Below are 17,848 nucleotides of genomic sequence, written 5' to 3'. Positions count from 1 at the left end.
GGTCATGGAAAGCAGACAATCCTCTGCTTTGCAGAGATGTAACCAGCAAGCGATAATAAACCATATGCACAAGCATTTGTGAAAATTGCAATTGCCTTTATTGTGTGATTTAAGCAATGCATTTACAGCTAAGACAACTGAGGGCCGCGGGAGATGGGTTAGGGAAGTTTGGTGCTTGTTTCGCTGGATGCCGCACCATGTGGTTTGCCTGCCTTCTCTGCAGCCCTCCGCTTTTCCAGCAGCCTCCTGGCGGCCCCCTTCCTCCTGTTCATCCACTTCTCAACCACAGCCAGCCTGCGCTCCAGATCCCTGTCTGAAGAGTGTGGAAGATATAACACAGTTAAAAATTTAGATGATGCAAGGCGCGGGGTCTGGTTCCTGCTGCTTGTGTCCCCCCCCCCCCTTCAGAGCTCTTCAGTACCGCAAGCCATCCCGCTCCATGCAGAAAATTCTGCTGCCGCAACCCGCTTAAACCAACCCCCCGCCCGGCCCGGTTTTCCATGCTCACAGTTGGCATCCAGCGATGGCTCTGTCTGAGTGCCAACTGCACGTGTCGTGGTTTCTGTTTCAGAGCGCCCTGCCGTGGTGAGAGCCCCCTCTGTGTCCCTAGACATTCCTTGCAAACATGGAGAGATTGCAGAGCCAGTTAGCATTTGAAGATGCTGGACACAACTCTCAGTAACATGGGCAACGTTGGCATCCAGCGGCAACACCCTTCCCAAAGAACATGGCACTCTGGGTAGGCTTACCCTCATCTTCACTGCACTGCACCTGGGTGGCCCCCTCGCTCCTCTCCTCCTTGGTTTTGGTGGTGGGCGAAGCTGCTCCTGAAGGGAATAGGGGGATGCATGGCTTTAAGCTCCAGATAGCCACATACATCTAATTTTTAAAATTGCGCTCTCTCCCACATTCAACAGAGCCCCTGCTGTCAGTGTGTGCAGCGGAAATGCACTGTCAAACACCTGCCACGGTTTTTGGGAAATGCATTGCATGCCGCGTGTGTGCGTGCGTGGCAGCCGTTGAACAGTGAATTTTCGAAAACTCTCCCTCTCCCACCCTCATTGAACAGGAGGCCAGCATGTGGGGCTCCCATCAGACAAGGGTAGGCGTGGCAAACTGCATGCAAGTTCCCCTATGTCTTTACTTTCTCAAGTTTGTAAAGTTCTTTTCCAGTTCTTAAAGTTTGCCTTAGACTCCACACATCAAGTTTCTCAAGGTGGGCCCGGGAATATGGTGCGCTCTTCAAAGCGTCCGCTGTTGGTTAAAGAGTGTAACCTTTCTGCACGTTGATGGGTAAACTTTGCGGCAATGCAAGCTACGGGAGAGGCAGAGTGGCCTGAAACACTCACGTCACAATGCGCTCCCACCATGATTTAAATGCGCTTTGCAGCTAGACCATAAGGCCAGACTGAGAGCATGCATGTGCGGGAGGGGAGATAAACGGTGCTCACATGCCCGCTTTAATTTGCATGACTAGGGAAGTGGTAAGGGAAGAGGAGAAAGAGTGTGCCCTCCGGCCCCCTTCCTCTACTGCAGCATGCTCAAAGGGCATCACATTCCCCTCTCACTTGCCCACCCTCAGAAGACAGCACTTGGCGTGGTTGGATCAGACACAGCCTTTAAATGCTGGGGCTGGCCAAAGTAAACACAGCAATTACATTTGGGCTTGTTCATGAGAACCTGAATTGACAAGGTAAGGCTTCACATCACCAGCCGCACGCGTTGGGGGGGGGGTATGCACCACGGCCCGGGAGTGGTCTGGCTCTGGCTGTTAACCTCAAAAGCCACCGCTGCACAGTGCTCATTGCTACCTGCAATTTGCTCGTTCACACAATCACACCTCTAATCGTTGTGCTCAAGCAGACCCATTGCCGCAGAGTGCTCTGTAACACTAAAGTAGAAGTCACACTCCTTCTAGCTAAACTCACAATCTCACTGATTGGTTGGTTCTCAGTGGTGCTCAGATTAAAGCTAGCAGGTGCATTTGAAACCAGAAAATGGTTTGTCTCTGCAAGAGCATGCTGTGGAAAATTACCAAACTCACCCCCCTTCATTTCCGATGTCTGCTCGGGACCACCAGCCTTCAGCCAAGCCTCGCGCATGAGGGAGTAGTGCTTTGGCCTCCCAGCGACGCTTGGTTCTCCACTGCAGGCCGCTCTCAGCTTTAAGAATTCTTTTTTGAGCGCTTTCCACTTGTTTTGAATCTGAGTAGGGCTCCTGTTGTGTCCCCTCCTTGCCATGGCCTTGCTGAGGCCGGAGTAGATTTTCCTGTTGGGAGCCTTCCCGCTACCCACCAGGTTCGGCGCCACCCCCCTGCTGATCACAGACAGTATCATCGCCTCCACCTCCTCTTCCGACCAGTTCACACCCCGAGAGGACGACATATCGACCCTTAAGTGCTCACTGTTACTGAGGGTGATAGAATTGCGAGAGGGGGATGGGCCAACGAGCCCGCACAGGCGCCTTGGAAGGGCAGCCTAGTGAGCTAACGGGAAAACGACGTGACGTTGCATGTTTAACCCCGGAACTTCCTGTCCCTCATGCCTCCAGCGCACAGGCTGTGAAACTGCTGTTAGAGTGCTCCCAGCAAACAAGCATCCATGCGTTACGCAACAGGAGTCCTGGCAGTGTCCTATGAACTTCCAGTGCACAGTCCTCACTTAAGGCCTCAATGTTCCCACACATACCTCATAATAATACAATTTTCCGCCCGCGTTTATAGGTCGGGGCTGTCATGACCCCATCTTGGAGCTTGCCCAGGGACCATTGAATTCCAGGAGTGTTTCCCCCCCCCCCGTACAAACCACCGCATCTTTTTTTCACGCCTCCCAAAGGTAGCACCGTGCACCCACTAATCAACTCATGAGACAATTCCTTTAGCAATTGAAAGGTGGTTCACCTGGATGCTGTCTCCAAGTGTGAGTGGAGAGGGGGGGAGATGTGTGGTAGAATTGAGAGACCGCAGGCGTGTAGGTTTGGTTTATCAGTGGAAAAACTTTATTATGGAAAATAAAAATACACATTTTGCACATTAGCGCACACACCAATGGTACAAGACATGAACGGAGGAGACTACTGCTGCACAGGGCGGTTGCAGTAGAGGTAGGTGGCCAGGGCATTCCTCACCGCCTTCCCCCTTGCCAGATGCTGATCCTCAGAGTAGGACCCCTCACCCTGGTCAATTATGATGGGCTGCTGCTCTTCCATCTGAGTTAGCAGGGGGCCAGTCCGCCATTCACTCTCCGGAGAGTCCTGATTTTCCGCTTCGCATAGGTTGTGTAGAACAACACAAGTGGCAACCAGGGAGTTAACCCTCTCCACCCTTATGGGCAACTTGTGCCACAGGCACTTCCACCTCCCCTTTAATCGCCCAAAGGCACGCTCCACAACACATCTGGCCCTGCTCATTCTTCTGTTGTACAGGCGCTCTATCGCGTTCCGTGGATGAAGGTATGGCTTTACAAGCCACCTCCGCATGGGGAATGCGCCATCCGCCAAAATCAACGGTGGGACAGCCACGCCGTGAATGGACAATACAGGGTTAACTGGGAAGAAGGCACCCCTGTCCATGGCCTGTGTGAAATGGCAACCCCTGAAAATGTGCGCGTCGTGGCTTCTACCGGGGTGACCAATGTCCACCTCAAAGAAGCGTCCTTTGTCATCGCAAACAGCCATAAGAACAATGGAGGCCACCCTCTTCCTGTTGATGTAGTCCGCATGGGCGTCCGATGGGTTTAGAATCTGTATGTGGCACCCATCAATTGCTCCGACGCACTGTGGGAAGCCTATGTTGGCAAATCCGCGCATAACCTGGAGGTTGTTTGGGAAAAACAGACAGTTAGTGTCATGGCGCCATTGCTCTGTGTCTCTGAACAGCGGCAGGGTGAGGCACATGAGTGTGCTATGGGACGATTCTGCAGGCATGCCCCTTGCCATGGGCGCTACTCTCCTCATCAGATATCCTGCTCTGAATTTTCTTCATTTCCTCTCTTCTCTATTTTTAATACAGAAAAGGCGGGAGGGCCAATTGGCTGAATGGCCCTCCCTGGATTAAAATCTGGGCCCGTCCTGGTACCGCAGCACTGCCAGGACAGGCCCCAGTTTAAAAAGATGCTGCCGCACCAAATTCACACACAAACCTGTGTGGGTTGTGGTTGCCCATTGCCTGGCAACTGTACCAATACAGTGTGCAATGCCAGGCGCTTAGCCGAAACCGCCCCTTAAGGAGTGGTGTCGGAGGGCGCCATTTCCCCAAGATACTCAAATGCGACAACAAATTCTTAACGCCATATCTGCCTCAACCCCTGCGATCACGGTGAGGATATCTGCCCCTGGGTGGAACCTTCCCCAGCCCTTCCTCCCAAAGACAGACCCCAGAATGTTCAACATTTTTGCCCTCTCTGACCTGAGCGCACCCCACAGCTCCCTTTTTCTTCCAAAATTAGATATGCATACCCACAATTCCTGGACGGTCCGCTCTGGGTTCGGAACGTCGCAAAGACGCATCCCGATGACGTTGTTGAAGCCTACCCACCACGGGAGTCGCCTCCCCCCGTCCATTTCCGAATAAAATAAAGAAAGGGGAACAGGTGTCCCCCACTGCCTGAACTCTGTGTAATCAAACTCAAGAAAATTCGAAACTGTACCTCAGGGCCACCAGACCCAAGAGACACGCACCCAAAAAGTGAGAGTGTGCACGACTGGTAGCACTATCAAACCCGCTGTCAGCCTACCTTCTCCACTGGATCCGCAAACCGGACAACCCTCTTGAACAGGATGTTCTTCACGGCTTCACAGAATTCATGGACAGCCTCGAAAGCGGTGGTGGTGCCCACTCCAAACTGCTGCCGCACCTCCCTGAAGGAGTTGGGACTGGCCAGATACCAAATGGCCATCCCCACTCGCATCTCCACGGGCAACGCCGCCCGCATGCGTGTGTCTTGGCGCCTCAATGCTGGTGCTAGGCTGTCAACGATCCTCTGGAACGTTCCTCTGCTCATGCGGAAGTTCTTGAGCCATTCCTCATCGTTCCATGATGACCACACGCAGTTATACCACCAGTCCCTGCTACGGTGCGGGTACACCCAGAAGCGGCGCGGCGTGGGGGCGGCGGCCAAGGCAACCCAACGGCGAGACCCACGCGCCCTGCGCCCACTGACCGGCGAAAGTGCAGAAGCCTGCGGCAAACTATCATGCACATCCGTGGCGTGCATGAAGGCTTGTGCGGCAGACACGACCCTCGTCCAGTGGCACAGAAGCGTCACAACCAGAAGAAGCAGCTCTGTCTCCTCTGTGTCCGGAGGCATTGCGACCTGATGGCTTTCCATCTGATATTATGCCCACAAAGCAGTTCTGTAGCAAAAGCGAGGCACAACTAGTGAGGGCAACCTACTAACCAGGTAGCAGTACCTCGACTCCTTGGTAACGCGAGAACTCGAGGCTACGATATGAAATGGCGACGAGATCACGTCTCAATCAACGCGAGATGTATCGAGCTAACGGCGGCCAATCAGGGGTTTCACCCACCCACGTCACGTCCTCACGTGACAACGAGGCAACGCCCTCACGGGTGACGCAAGGAACGTTTAGCCCACCCCCGGACCGCCCAAGGACTGCGCGCAAGCCAATCAGATTCGTCGTTTGCACCGCATTCCTGTGAGATGCAAAAACACGGGACTCGCGAAGCAAGGGGAAGATGCGTGACTACAGGGCCATGTGCAAATGCCATCGAGCGACGAAACTACATTAAAAAGGCAAGGAATCAATGCGGTTCGCTTTTATTCTGGAACAAAAAGTGTGTGCGAAAACGCCCTCTGTCAACATTTTCTACCCCATGCATAATTTTGTAGACTTCAATCATATCCCCCCTCAGCCGCCTCCTCTCCAAACTAAAGAGTCCCAAACGCTGCAGCCTCTCCTCATAGGGAAGGTGCTCCAGTCCCTCAATCATCCTTGTTGCCCTTCTCTGCACTTTTTCTATCTCCTCAATATCCTTTTTGAGATGCGGCGACCAGAACTGGACACAGTACTCCAAGTGCGGTCGCACCACTGCTTTATATAAGGGCATGACAATCTTTGCAGTTTTATTATCAATTCCTTTTCTAATGATCCCCAGCATAGAGTTTGCCTTTTTCACAGCTGCCATGCATTGAGTTGACATTCCCATGGAGCATGGCTCCTAGCAAACGCTCCTGTGGTTTAGAAGAAGTTTGCTCTCCTCCTGCCAACAAGCAATTGAAGATTGACGACTTCCTTGTTGGAGGAAATTCTACCATCTCCAATTCGGCTGGGTTGGAATTTGCAGTACCCGTCTCCAACCGCTTCACATTGCTTCAGACAGACTCAAACTGCCCAGTGGACCATAGTGTCACAATATCTCCCGTGGAAGAGCATGGAACAACAAACGCACCCATTAATCATGCTCCTGGCTATGCGGGAGAGCAAGGGGTTAGTTCCCCCATTAATCCTGAGAAGGACCTTGCTTCTAACTTTGAACCTGACTCCATGTCCAATGAACAGTTAGTTAATCCTGAGCCTGATTTGCAATCACTTTGTATCCTTGCAGCAGCTTCTCTACAGGAAATTCTTAGCAGTTTTAAAAAATGTAGCTGGAAAAATTGACAACCTGAAAGAACTGATTGAATCAAACATCCATACTCAGTCTTACAACAGGTGCACAGGTTGTACTCAGTCTTCTATCTCCTATAAGCAGTCTGCCCACCGTGGAGAGGTTGCCACAGATTGCCCCAGTCCTCGTAGAGATTACTTTGGCAATACAATCAGCAAGCCTCCTAGTTTACAAGGACATCTAAGGCAATTTTTGACTCTTTTGCCCAAGCAAGTATGTGTTTATGTATTTAATCTCAGGGATAAACGCCCTGTTTGGAACTCAACCAGCTTGGCAATAAATCACCTCAGTAATCTTATGCAAATCCATCGAAGGAATATCGACCTAGTCTCTGTGAAGGTCCTGGACTCCTTTGGCTCCCTTCCTGCTTTTTGTCCTCAAAGACTTATATTATCATTTAACACTACTTATATTCCTAAGTTGTTGTTAGGACAATCTTTAAAATGGAAGCTTGCTCAACAAAGAGTAATAGTTAAAAGAATGTTTCATAATACTCTTATTCATCCGCTCATTCCACCTGATGTACCAGTCTGCAGACAGAAGTTTTCCCGCATAACCCCCAATGTAACTAAGAACTTCCAGACTATTACAGATAAAGATACAGATGGGGGTCTGAAAGCCAACCAGTTGGTGCCTTATGGATGTCAGTCCTCTGCTGTTGATGCTCTATCTGCTTCATCTGCGCACCTACAGGTGGGCTGCAATCAGAACCCAATTGAGGATCCCTTGTTTTTCTGTCTACAAGTGGACAATAATCTGATTACAAGGCCTGCTGGCATTCCTGACCCCTGTCTGCCTGCTGCAGCGACACAAACTAAAATTTCAGAAACTTGCTCACTTTTGCCCTCTTTGGAGTGTATACCCAGAGACCACTCATCCTCATCTCCATCTGAATTAGAGACCTATTCTGTGACCAGTAATGAAGAACTCGAACTGGATCCTCGTGCTTTCAGAGATGTTTATAACCCCACTCAGACGGAAGGCCTCTCTTGGGCACAGGAACTTATGTCTGTTAATATTGGAATTAACTCTAATTCTTCCAACTGTTCTCCAACAGCTGGTGAGAGCCATGGGTCTACACATTTCAACCCCCTTCAAGAATAGATTACATCTTCAAGCAACTAATAGTGGGACTAATGGATGTGTTTACGAGGACACAAATGGCTCTTTAAACAAACTTATTGAATTAGATTGACTATTTGATCATTGCTTAAAGATCATACCGTGTTTCCCCAAATATAAGACAGTGTCTTATGTTAATTTTTGCTCCCAAAGATGTGCTATGTCTTATTTTCAGGGGATGTCTTATTTTTCCTGTGTTCTGTTCATCGGGCATGCTTCCAAACAAAAACTTTGCTATGTCTTACTTTCGGGGGATGCCTTATATTTCGCACCTCAGCAAAACCTCTACTATGTCTTTTTTTCGGGGATGTCTTATATTAGGAGAAACAGGGTAGCTTGGAATATTGCTGGTTGGCATAATAAGATCCAGGATGTTGAATTTTCCAATCTCCTAACCAGGCTCAATATAATTATGCTCCAAGAAACTTGGTCCCTTACCCCGCCCCCCCTTACATTTATCAGGGTTTAACACCTATCATCTTTCAGCTTTTAAAAGTCATACAAAAGAGCGTTTTAAATCTGGCCTTGCTATCCTTACTTCTGTAAATTTTCCTTTTACTATTAAGGAACTCCAACCTTTTGAGCAGTGGGCTCAATCATTGTTGTTAAGTGGGGAGCATTGTACTTTTCTAATTATAAATCTATATTTTCCCCCTAGTCTTGAGGTCTCAGAGAACGGCCAACTCTGGTCGGGTTTATATAATTATGTTAATGATATTCTTCAAAATTACAATCCTGACAGGTTGTTGTTGGCAGGGGATTTTAATGCCAGAATTGGTAAAGATGAGTCGAAACTTATTTCTCAGACTGGCCTAGAAGCTGAGGCTCTACCATGGCATTTTTCTGCCTCTAGACTCTCAACTGATACCATCTGCAACCATGCTGGCGCCAATATGAATAAATTCTGTCTTCATTATGATTTAATTATTTTAAATGGGCTGGTTCAGCTTACTGATATGGGTGATTTTACTTATCTCTCTCCGCGTGGTAACAGTGTTATCGATTACCTTTTAGTCTCACAATCTTGTTTTAATGTTATCCACCGTGCCATGATTTCCCCCCAAGTTTGGAGCGATCATATGCCACTTGTATTGCAATTATTTTCCTGTGCATCAACAATTAGGAATGACAATAGTCCAGTATCCCCTCCGCACAAAATTAACTGGAATAAGGAAACTAAATTTAAAGCAGATTCACTATTACACAGTCCCTTTATGCTGTCTTTTAGGCATGCTCTATTATCATCTCCTTCACCTGCTGAGTGTATTGGCAAGTTTGAAGTTCTGACCAGGAAATTAGTTGATGCTCTAGCAGTGCCGATTCCAGCAGGTTCTTTGCGAGGAACTCCTACTGTCACATATTTTTCTGAAGAGGGTAGGCTTATAAAAAAGCAAATGCGAATAATATTCTGCAGGACTAAACAGCAAGGTTTAAATAATCTTCCTGCTGAGTATTTTCTGCTGAAGAGGCATCTATCGCGTGTTCTTCGCGAAGGGCTATATAAACAAACCAATGAGAAATGGAAGCATCTCATACAGGCAGCCCGCTCAAACGATACTAGAGGCTTTTGGCGCCTTGTTGCTAGGGGAATGAGTTCCTCTACTACTATCATCTCTACTATTGACCCCCCAATATGGCATAGCTATTTTTGTAATCTTTTCAATAATGGGAACTCTGATACTCTTAGGGTTGAGCCCCCTTTGTCTAATGATATTCCTAGGTGGCCTCCTGTAACAGAGGAGGAAATTACAACACTAATTGGTAATCTTAAAACTAATAAAGCTCCGGGTCCAGATGGGGTCCCGGCAGAAATTTACAAATCTTTTCCCAATTGGTGGTCCCCTCTGTTAGCTGCCTTATTCACTACTGTGAATGACTCTGGCTCAGTGCCCATAATGTGGACTAACGCAACCATCATTCCATTGTTTAAAAAGGGTGACCGTAATCTCCCCTCAAACTACAGACCAATCAGCCTGCTGTCTGTTTCAGGTAAATTGTATGCCAAATATTTACTTAACCATCTTTTGAATTGGATTTCAACTAATAGACCAATTGGAATAGAGCAGGTTGGCTTTACGAAAGGAAAGACCACCCTGGACCACTGTATGATGTTGGAAGCACTTGTGTCCAAATACCTCTGTAGAGGAAAATCCAATCTTTTTGCAGCCTTTATTGACTTTAAGGGGGCTTTTGACTCTATTGACAGATCGCTGCTATGGCTTAAACTGCAGAAGCTCGCTATGGAACCTGGGCTTCTCCTATTAATTAGATCTCTTTACAGGAATCCCACCTGCCAGATAAGGTGTACACCATCAGGATCTTTAACACCCAAAATACCAGTTTCTCAGGGGGTAAAACAAGGGTGTGTATTAGCACCCATGCTATTTAATCTTTTTTGCATGATCTTGCCCCCACATTGAATAGTTTCAACTTTCATTGCCCCTATCTGAACGGTGTGCCTCTGTCTATTCTCCTTTATGCCGATGATGCAGTTTTATTATCAAGAACAAGATCTGGTCTCAGAAACATGCTGACTAAGTGTGGTGAATACTGTTCAAACAACAGGTTGGTCATTAACCCAATTAAGTCTAAAATTGTGGTTTTTCCAATGTTTTTAGACCTTCAAGATGGTCTATCCAAGGTGCTGACATCGAGCAAGTTAAATTGTTCAAATATCTTGGGATAATATTCCATCATAAGTCAACCTGGACCATACAGAGAGATAACACCCTTAAAGCCTGCAAAAATTTATCCGCTGCAGTACTGAAATTCTTTAATATCAATGGTGGTAGATTCATACCAGCAGCGTTGAAGGTGTTTAACGCTAAGGTGGCCCAGCACCTTTTGTATGGTATCCCCATCTGGATCCAAGCATGGCACCAGAAATCGGAAAGCATCCAATCCAGTTTCCTATATAAGATCTTTGGCACCCCGCATTGTGTCCCCTATGGTGTTCTTTGTTTGGAATCAGGGCAACATTTATTAGAAACAAGGGCATGGGTTGTAACTTTTAAGTTTTGGCTGCGTCTTTGTTTCTGCACTGACCCTAACAGTTTGTCCCAGTTAGAAATGAGAGAACTTCAGCTTTCGAAATGCTGGCTACATATTGAAAAAAAAGATCTTTTCCTTGGGCTTCTCTTGGGAGGCCCTACAAATGCTCACCGCTCCGGAGATTTACCATCGCTTAAAGACTAGATTATTTGATCAAGAGTACCAATTTCTCCTGAGCAAAGCGCAAAGCTCTTGCTCTCCAATATTCTTTGGGATTATCCCTCAGAAATCTAGCTCTGCTATATACCTGCAACAACTTATTAATTACAATTGCAGATGGGTCGTGACTAGAGCAAGGTGTAACTCTTTTCCGTCAGTACATCTTCAAGGTCGCTTCTCTGGTACTCCACAAAATGAGCGTTGCTGTCAATTTTGTCCTGATACAACTGATACACTTTCTCATATTCTGCTTCATTGTTCAAAATACAACAACATCAGAACCGATTTGAGAACTGTGTTACCAACAGGATTTATGCTCCTTTCTGATAAAATAAAAATGGCTAAGCTTCTAAATAACTCTAATGTTGAAATCTCTGAAGCTGTTGCTATATTTTTACTCTGTGTACTGCAAGTTGAGCAATAATGATCTTTTTATTGTATTTGAAATTCTTGGCACTGGTTTTATGCCTAATAAAGGTTTTGGATTTGGATTTGGATGAGGTCAGGGTATCAATTGTAGCCAATCTGACCTATAGCAGTGCGGAAAGAGAGAGAATGCTCTTTCTCCCAGAATGCTGCCGTGTCAGACTTGGCAGGACAGTGCCCTGAAAGGAGTCTGTTTGGATTCAGAAACTCAATATTGAGACTGTCTGAACTTGTGGGCAAGAATGCTTCAAGGACCCCCACCCCCACCCCCACCTCCTCATGCCTGGCCCATACTCAGGAAATAGAATTTGAATATGGACAACAGCACAATCTGGGCGAAACCTGTTCTTTTGTCTACTTCTCTTAATCTACTCAAAAGTCCTCCCCTGACTCATCCTTCTTGTGACCATCTATGTTTCAACGCCCATTAAGGGTCATTAAGATAATGGGTCAGCCATCAGGTCAATGGTCTGACACTCAAGACCATTACCTCACCTTGGATCAGCAGGAAAAATCCTTTGTTCAAGGATTTCCTTTGCCCCAAGACATTTTTCCCTATAAAAGCCCACCCCAGACCCCAGTCAGTTGTTCAATATTATCACACCACCATGGTGTTCAATAATATTGTTCCATCAGTGCTGATCATCCAGAGCCTAGTGTTGGTCATTAGGTCTCTGTTTCCTGGACATCCACTACAAGACTGGTAAATATAGACTGACCAGCTGAGATGCAAATATTACAGGAAAGGATTATGCTACCAAATTTGTATCTTGTTCTAATATTTCAGTTCTCTATTCCACAGAAATGTTCAGTGCAGTCTTTACGGACGTTCGCACAACTGATGATGCAATACTCCTGTTATTCTCTGCATGATGGACAATGAATGCAGTGACCTAGCAAATTTCAGCAAAGTTAACAAAGCAAGCAGTGTCAGTTCGGGAAATTTTGCCAAGACAGTGTGCGCCATTCACTTTCAATTGCTTTTCCTGTTTTTCTGTAACTCTGCGCAACTCATTGACCAGAAGTTAAACAGCTGGGAAGGTGGCTATGGAGGGATCCCTGGGAAGGAGTGGCCACTGTCCCTGTAGCTGGTCATTTGTGAAGAAGTCAATGTGCTTGGGTGCAAAGTCATCTTGTAACCTTTGCTGTAATGATAAGTTCTCTTTGCTCTTCATCCATATAGTTTAACATTCTACTTTTAAGTATCCAAAAAATTAACTTATCTGAACAGTTATCCTGACGAAGTCACTGCCCAACTATAGAGAAAGGCTTTCCAAGCTTATGGGGTAGAGTGGGGTGGGGGGAATAAGACAACATTCGAAAAAATATTTGTTTTAAGACCACAAATACCACAAGGATAGTGCATGCTCATTTGCAAAAGCAAATGCTAACACTGTATTTGGCATCTCTGTAGAATACACAAGCCTGATATATGAGAACAGAATGCAAACTGGGTAACAAAATCCCTTCTAGTAATATTTGCATCTGTACACGGTTGACACTGGAAACCAACACCAACCTCTCCAGATGTTTTGGACATAAATAGAAGGGCAGAATGTTATGCTCTGTGGTATTTGCAGCATTGAAAAGACAACATTGGAGAAATTGTGGACTTCAAAGGCGGTGTTGCTGTTTCTTTTGCAGTCTGAAAGATGTCTACCATACTAGCAATTGTCTTTGCAGCTCTGGTTTTGAATACTCTCTTTGGAATGGTGGCCAATGGATTTATTGTCCTTTTCATTTGTATCGACTGGTTCAGAAGGAGGAAATTATCTCCAGCTGACTTGATCTTGTGCTGTCTTGGTCTGTTGAGGTTTACATTGCAGATTATAGTAATTCTGAATATAACTCTGTATTCTTTTTTCATTCGCACCTATTTCCAGACGTACATGATCACCATCAATAGGACAATTTGGATTTTTATGAACATTTTAGATCTTTGGTTTGCTGCCTGGCTCAGTGTTTTGTACTTTGTAAAGATTGGCATCTTCTCCCACCCTCTTTTCCTCCAAATGAAGCAAAGATTCTCTAGGCTGGCCCCATGGCTGCTTCTTGGCTCCATGGTCTTCTCTGCTGCTGTGGCTATTATGACTGTGACAATTTTAAACTATGTTTTCTCTGAAACATGTTTTTCCTTTGAATCACTTTCACGCAATAGCAGCAATTCAGCATTTGAAGCCCTTAACGCTTGTAAGTATTTTTCTTTTCTTCTCTACATTGCCCCCACTACCATTCCATTTATGTTATTTTTGTCATCATCCATCTTTCTAATACATTCTCTTTGGAAGCACATAAGACACTTGCAAAGCAGTGGAACTGGCATCAAGGATCTCAACACACAAGTTCACTTGACTGCCATCAAAGCTCTGGCTTCTTTTGCTGTTTTGTACCTATTCAGTTTTGTAGCAGGCATTGTACAACCTGTACTGTCCTCGGTCTATGAGTATCCTTGGACAATCAGTGCTTTTCAAAATATGAATGCTGTGTATCTTTCTGGACATGCCATCATCTTAATATTAGTGAATCCCAAACTGAAACAGGGGTGTGTCCGGATGCTACATCATTTGAAATGTTACTCATGTGAAGCACCATCTTAAACTGTATGAAAGACCCTACAGAGTGGACATTCTTTTCTGTAAGAAGGACCCAGAACAACCCTTGGGGCACAATCCCACAGAATGTTATCCTAATGAAAGCTGTAACGAGTGCTCTCATTGGACCTTCTGGTGAAAACTTCCGATTTTTGTGACCTTGATCCTGCATTTAAAAAATACAATTTGTCACATTCATTTGCTTCACCTTCCACACCCGTCTGCATACAGTGGCTGTATAAAGTCCAGCCACAATGAGACTTAATTGCAAAAGCAATTTTTTCTTTTGCTGTTTTGCTGTAGGGAACCTGCTCAAAGTGTTGCATTTGCTATCCTTTCTTGTTGTGGTTTGTTTCTCCATAAATTAGGCTAATGAGAACATGTCTTCCCCCTTCCCCCTCTAGGGGAAATGATGCTGCATGCACTTCCCTTCTTTACATGTCCTTAAGTACTTATATCTTAAAGGAATATACACACTATACCACACCGTCAGAAACACATTTGTATAAAAGTCTGGAACCTTTGTGCCTCAAGAACCAACTATTATGTATTTGGATTTCAGTCAGTAGGTAGTTAGCTTTGTAATTTTGTAAGCATCCTGCTAGCACTGAACTATGTGCCTTGTTTTTAATTGATGTTTTCTAACTTTCTTCAATAAAGCTTTACTTAGTTTTACGGTGTGTGTGTGTTTTCAAGGAGTTCTGCTAGGAAACGCAGGTGGGCTTGTTTTCATTACCACACCATGTTGGGCGCAGCTTTGTCAACCTGGTGTATTTCCCAGGAGATGGCTAGCTACTGATATAAATAAAATGGATTCGGATTTAAAGGGATCAACTCAATCAGATGTGGTAGAGAATAAAATAGAATGAGAATGGTGATGAAAGGTACAAAAGCATAACTTGGCAGGATGTGTATAGCTCTTCAGACTTTGAGATTACAGATAGACTGGAGACTGTATCAACAGTCTCCAGTGTGGTTAGAACCGCAAAGGATTGTGAAGAGCTCCAAGCGGACCTTGATAAATTAGGTGAGTGGGCTAAGAAATGGCAAATGCAGTTCAATGTTGCAAAATGTAAAGTGATGCACATAGGGGCAAAAAATCCAAACTTCACATACACGCTACAGGGGTCAGTGCTATCAGTCACAGACCAGGAAAGGGATTTAGGTGTCTTAGTTGATAGTTCCATGGGAATGTCAACTCAATGCATGGCAGCTGTGAAAAAGGCAAACTCCTATGCTGGGGATCATTAGGAAAGAAATTGAGAATAAAACTGCAAGGATTGTCATGCCCTTATATAAAGCAGTGGTGCAACCGCACTTGGAGTACTGTGTTCAGTTCTGGCCGCCACATCTCAAAAAGGATATTGAAGAGATAGAAAAAGTGCAGAGAAGGGCAACGAGGATGATTGAGGGACTGGAGCACCTTCCTTATGAGGAGAGGCTGCAGCGTTTGGGACTCTTTAGTTTGGAGAGGAGACGTCTGAGGGGGGATATGATTGAAGTCTATAAAATTATGCGTGGGGTAGAAAATGTTGACAGAGAGAAATTTTTCCTCTCTTTCTCACAATACTAGAACCAGGGGACATTCATTGAAAATGCTGGGGGGAAGAATTAGGACTAATAAAAGGAAACACTTCTTCACGCAACGTGTGATTGGTGTTTGGAATATGCTGCCACAGGAGGTGGTTATGGCCACTAACCTGGATAGCTTTAAAAGGGGCTTGGACAGATTTATGGAGAAGTCGATTTATGGCTACCAATCTTGATCCTCTTTGATCTGAGATTGCAAATGCCTTAACAGACCAGGTGCTCAGGAGCAACAGAAGGCTTTCACATCCTACATGTGAGCTCCCAATGGCACCTGGTGGGCCACTGCGAGTAGCAGAGAGCTGGACTAGATGGACTCTGGTCTGATCCAGCTGGCTTGTTCTTATGTTCTTACCTCTGAGGAAGGACTGTATGAAGAAAGGCACTTCCAAGAAAGATCTAGTTTAGGTAGGAGAGAGGGTGGTTTAAAACATTGAAGCATTTTTCCACATGCAGAACAAAGAATGTGATATATATGATCAAGTGTGAATGCAACTTGTTGTATACAGGGGAAACATCTAGGGAAATACGTGTCAGAATTTTGGAACATCTATCAAGAATACACAACAAAGTACAAGGAGCTCCTTTGGTGGACCACTTTTTGGCAAATAACCACTCACCTGAATCCCTGAAATTTACAGTAATAGAAACAGTGGCTACGTGGGATTGTTCAATGGACATAAGAAGAAAATTAAAACAAAGAGAGACAAGGTTGATCTTTGAATTAGGAACAACAGCCCCACAAGGACTCAATTCTGCAATTGACTACTCAGCATTTCTGTAATTACAGCTGATACCACAGCTGGGAACAATTAACCAGTATATACTGTGGAAACTCCCTTGTATTGTGCTCTCACATGAGATCCTGATATCCAGAGAGAAGGACTATTTAGTAAGTGTGTTTATGTATTTGGAAAGGCATTTGATTACTTTTAAAAAAGCTTGGAACAATATATTTTGAATGTATTCCTCATCTTCTTCTTTTTCTTTCTTCTCCCCTTTTGTTTGCTCTAATAGAAGAAGAGCCATTCAAGGGAAATTTGAATTCAGTTTGGAAACTATCTAGGTGAATTTTTACAATGAAAAATGTTGTATTATTATTTATATGAAAATTTAGGTTTAAAGTTGAATAATATGAATGTTTTATTTTTTTATATAGTGTAAGAAAAAACAGTTGTGCTCCTAGAGGAGTAAGGGAAAAGAATACTTTATACAACAATTGTAAGTGTATTGGGAGGGTTCTTTGGATTTTTGTTTAATTATATGAAAATGAAAGGATTAGATAGACTTTTATTTATTGACATTTGTATTTGTACATTTCAGATTGGCTTGACAAAGGACTGCCAAAATTATAAGCACTTAGGCTGGGGGTGGAGCTTGGGGAGGCGTGGCCATGCCCCCAGAGGCAGGTAGGGGTTAGGGTTAGGGTTAGGGTTAGGCCTAACCCTAACCCTAACCTGAACCCCCTCATAAAAATCTATACCTACGTCACTGTAACCAGGAGACCTTGTTCCAAAGCAGAGGAGAAGAGTTGGATTTATATCCCCCCTTTCCCTTCTGCAAGGAGACTCAAAGGGGCTTACAAATTCCTTTCCCTTCCCCCCTCACAACAAACACCCTGTGAGGTGGGTGGGGCTGAGAGAGCTGAGAAGAACTGTGACTAGCCCAAGGTCACCCAGCTGGCGTGTGTTGGAGTGCACAGGCTAATCTGAATTCCCCAGATAAGCCTCCACAGCTCAAGCGGCAGAGCGGGGGAATCAAACCTGGTTTCCTGCAGATTAGAGTACACCGCCTCTTAACCACTACGCCACTGCTGCTCCTTATAGTCCTGCTGCTCCTGAGGCCATCCTGTAAACAGGATTGGGGTTATGCTTACCTGATACCTCTTGGTAATGCACATCATGAAGATTCCTTTTCCTGGATCCTGAGCATTCTTCTTTGACAGCAGCGAGAAACTTGTAGTCATAACAAAGAACCCTCTCCTCGTAGCTGTTGGAGGCGGCGGAGACAATCGTGAGGAGGGCCAGGGACCAGAGGAGGCCCACTGTAGCTGGCTTCATGGTTGCAAAAGAGCAGCTGTTCAGATGTTTTGCAGCAGGACAGGCGGGCAAGCGGTGCGCGGATCTCTCTTGCCACTGAAATGCCAAGCACAGCGTGCCTGCTCCTTTTATGAGCCGTGGCACATATGAGCCATGGCAGGTTTTCCTCGTAAGATCAGTTCACTGAACCCAGGCTCATGAAGGACCTAATCTCTGATGGATAAAGGGCAGTTTGGGGCTGGTTT

General features: G+C 45.5%; 2 protein-coding genes across 2 annotated transcripts; one reads left to right on the top strand and one right to left on the bottom strand.

The window, feature by feature from the left end:
• Nucleotides 1–2,237: 2,237 nt before the first annotated feature.
• On the bottom strand, nt 2,238–5,306 carry LOC125425415 (the record flags this gene model as incomplete). The annotated part of the gene is made up of 3 exons (XM_048483021.1): nt 4,734–5,306; nt 3,694–3,810; nt 2,238–2,477 (listed from the first exon to the last, which is right to left on the bottom strand). Coding segments are annotated over exons 1-3 (930 nt in total), but the record flags the coding sequence as incomplete, so codon positions are not given.
• A 7,590-nt stretch (nt 5,307–12,896) lies between these two features.
• Nucleotides 12,897–14,390, top strand: LOC125425414 (taste receptor type 2 member 41-like). Its single transcript, XM_048483020.1, has 2 exons — nt 12,897–13,479; nt 14,382–14,390. The coding sequence occupies exons 1-2, from the start codon at nt 13,039–13,041 to the stop codon at nt 14,388–14,390; spliced, it is 450 nt and encodes a 149-aa protein (XP_048338977.1). The 5' UTR covers nt 12,897–13,038.
• Nucleotides 14,391–17,848: the final 3,458 nt, after the last annotated feature.

This window comes from Sphaerodactylus townsendi, unplaced genomic scaffold (assembly GCF_021028975.2).
Source record: "Sphaerodactylus townsendi isolate TG3544 unplaced genomic scaffold, MPM_Stown_v2.3 scaffold_42, whole genome shotgun sequence".
NCBI classification, from domain to species: domain Eukaryota; kingdom Metazoa; phylum Chordata; class Lepidosauria; order Squamata; family Sphaerodactylidae; genus Sphaerodactylus; species Sphaerodactylus townsendi.
The sequence above is the reverse complement of the archived record's forward strand: the minus strand, read 5'-3'. Positions and strand labels throughout refer to the sequence as shown.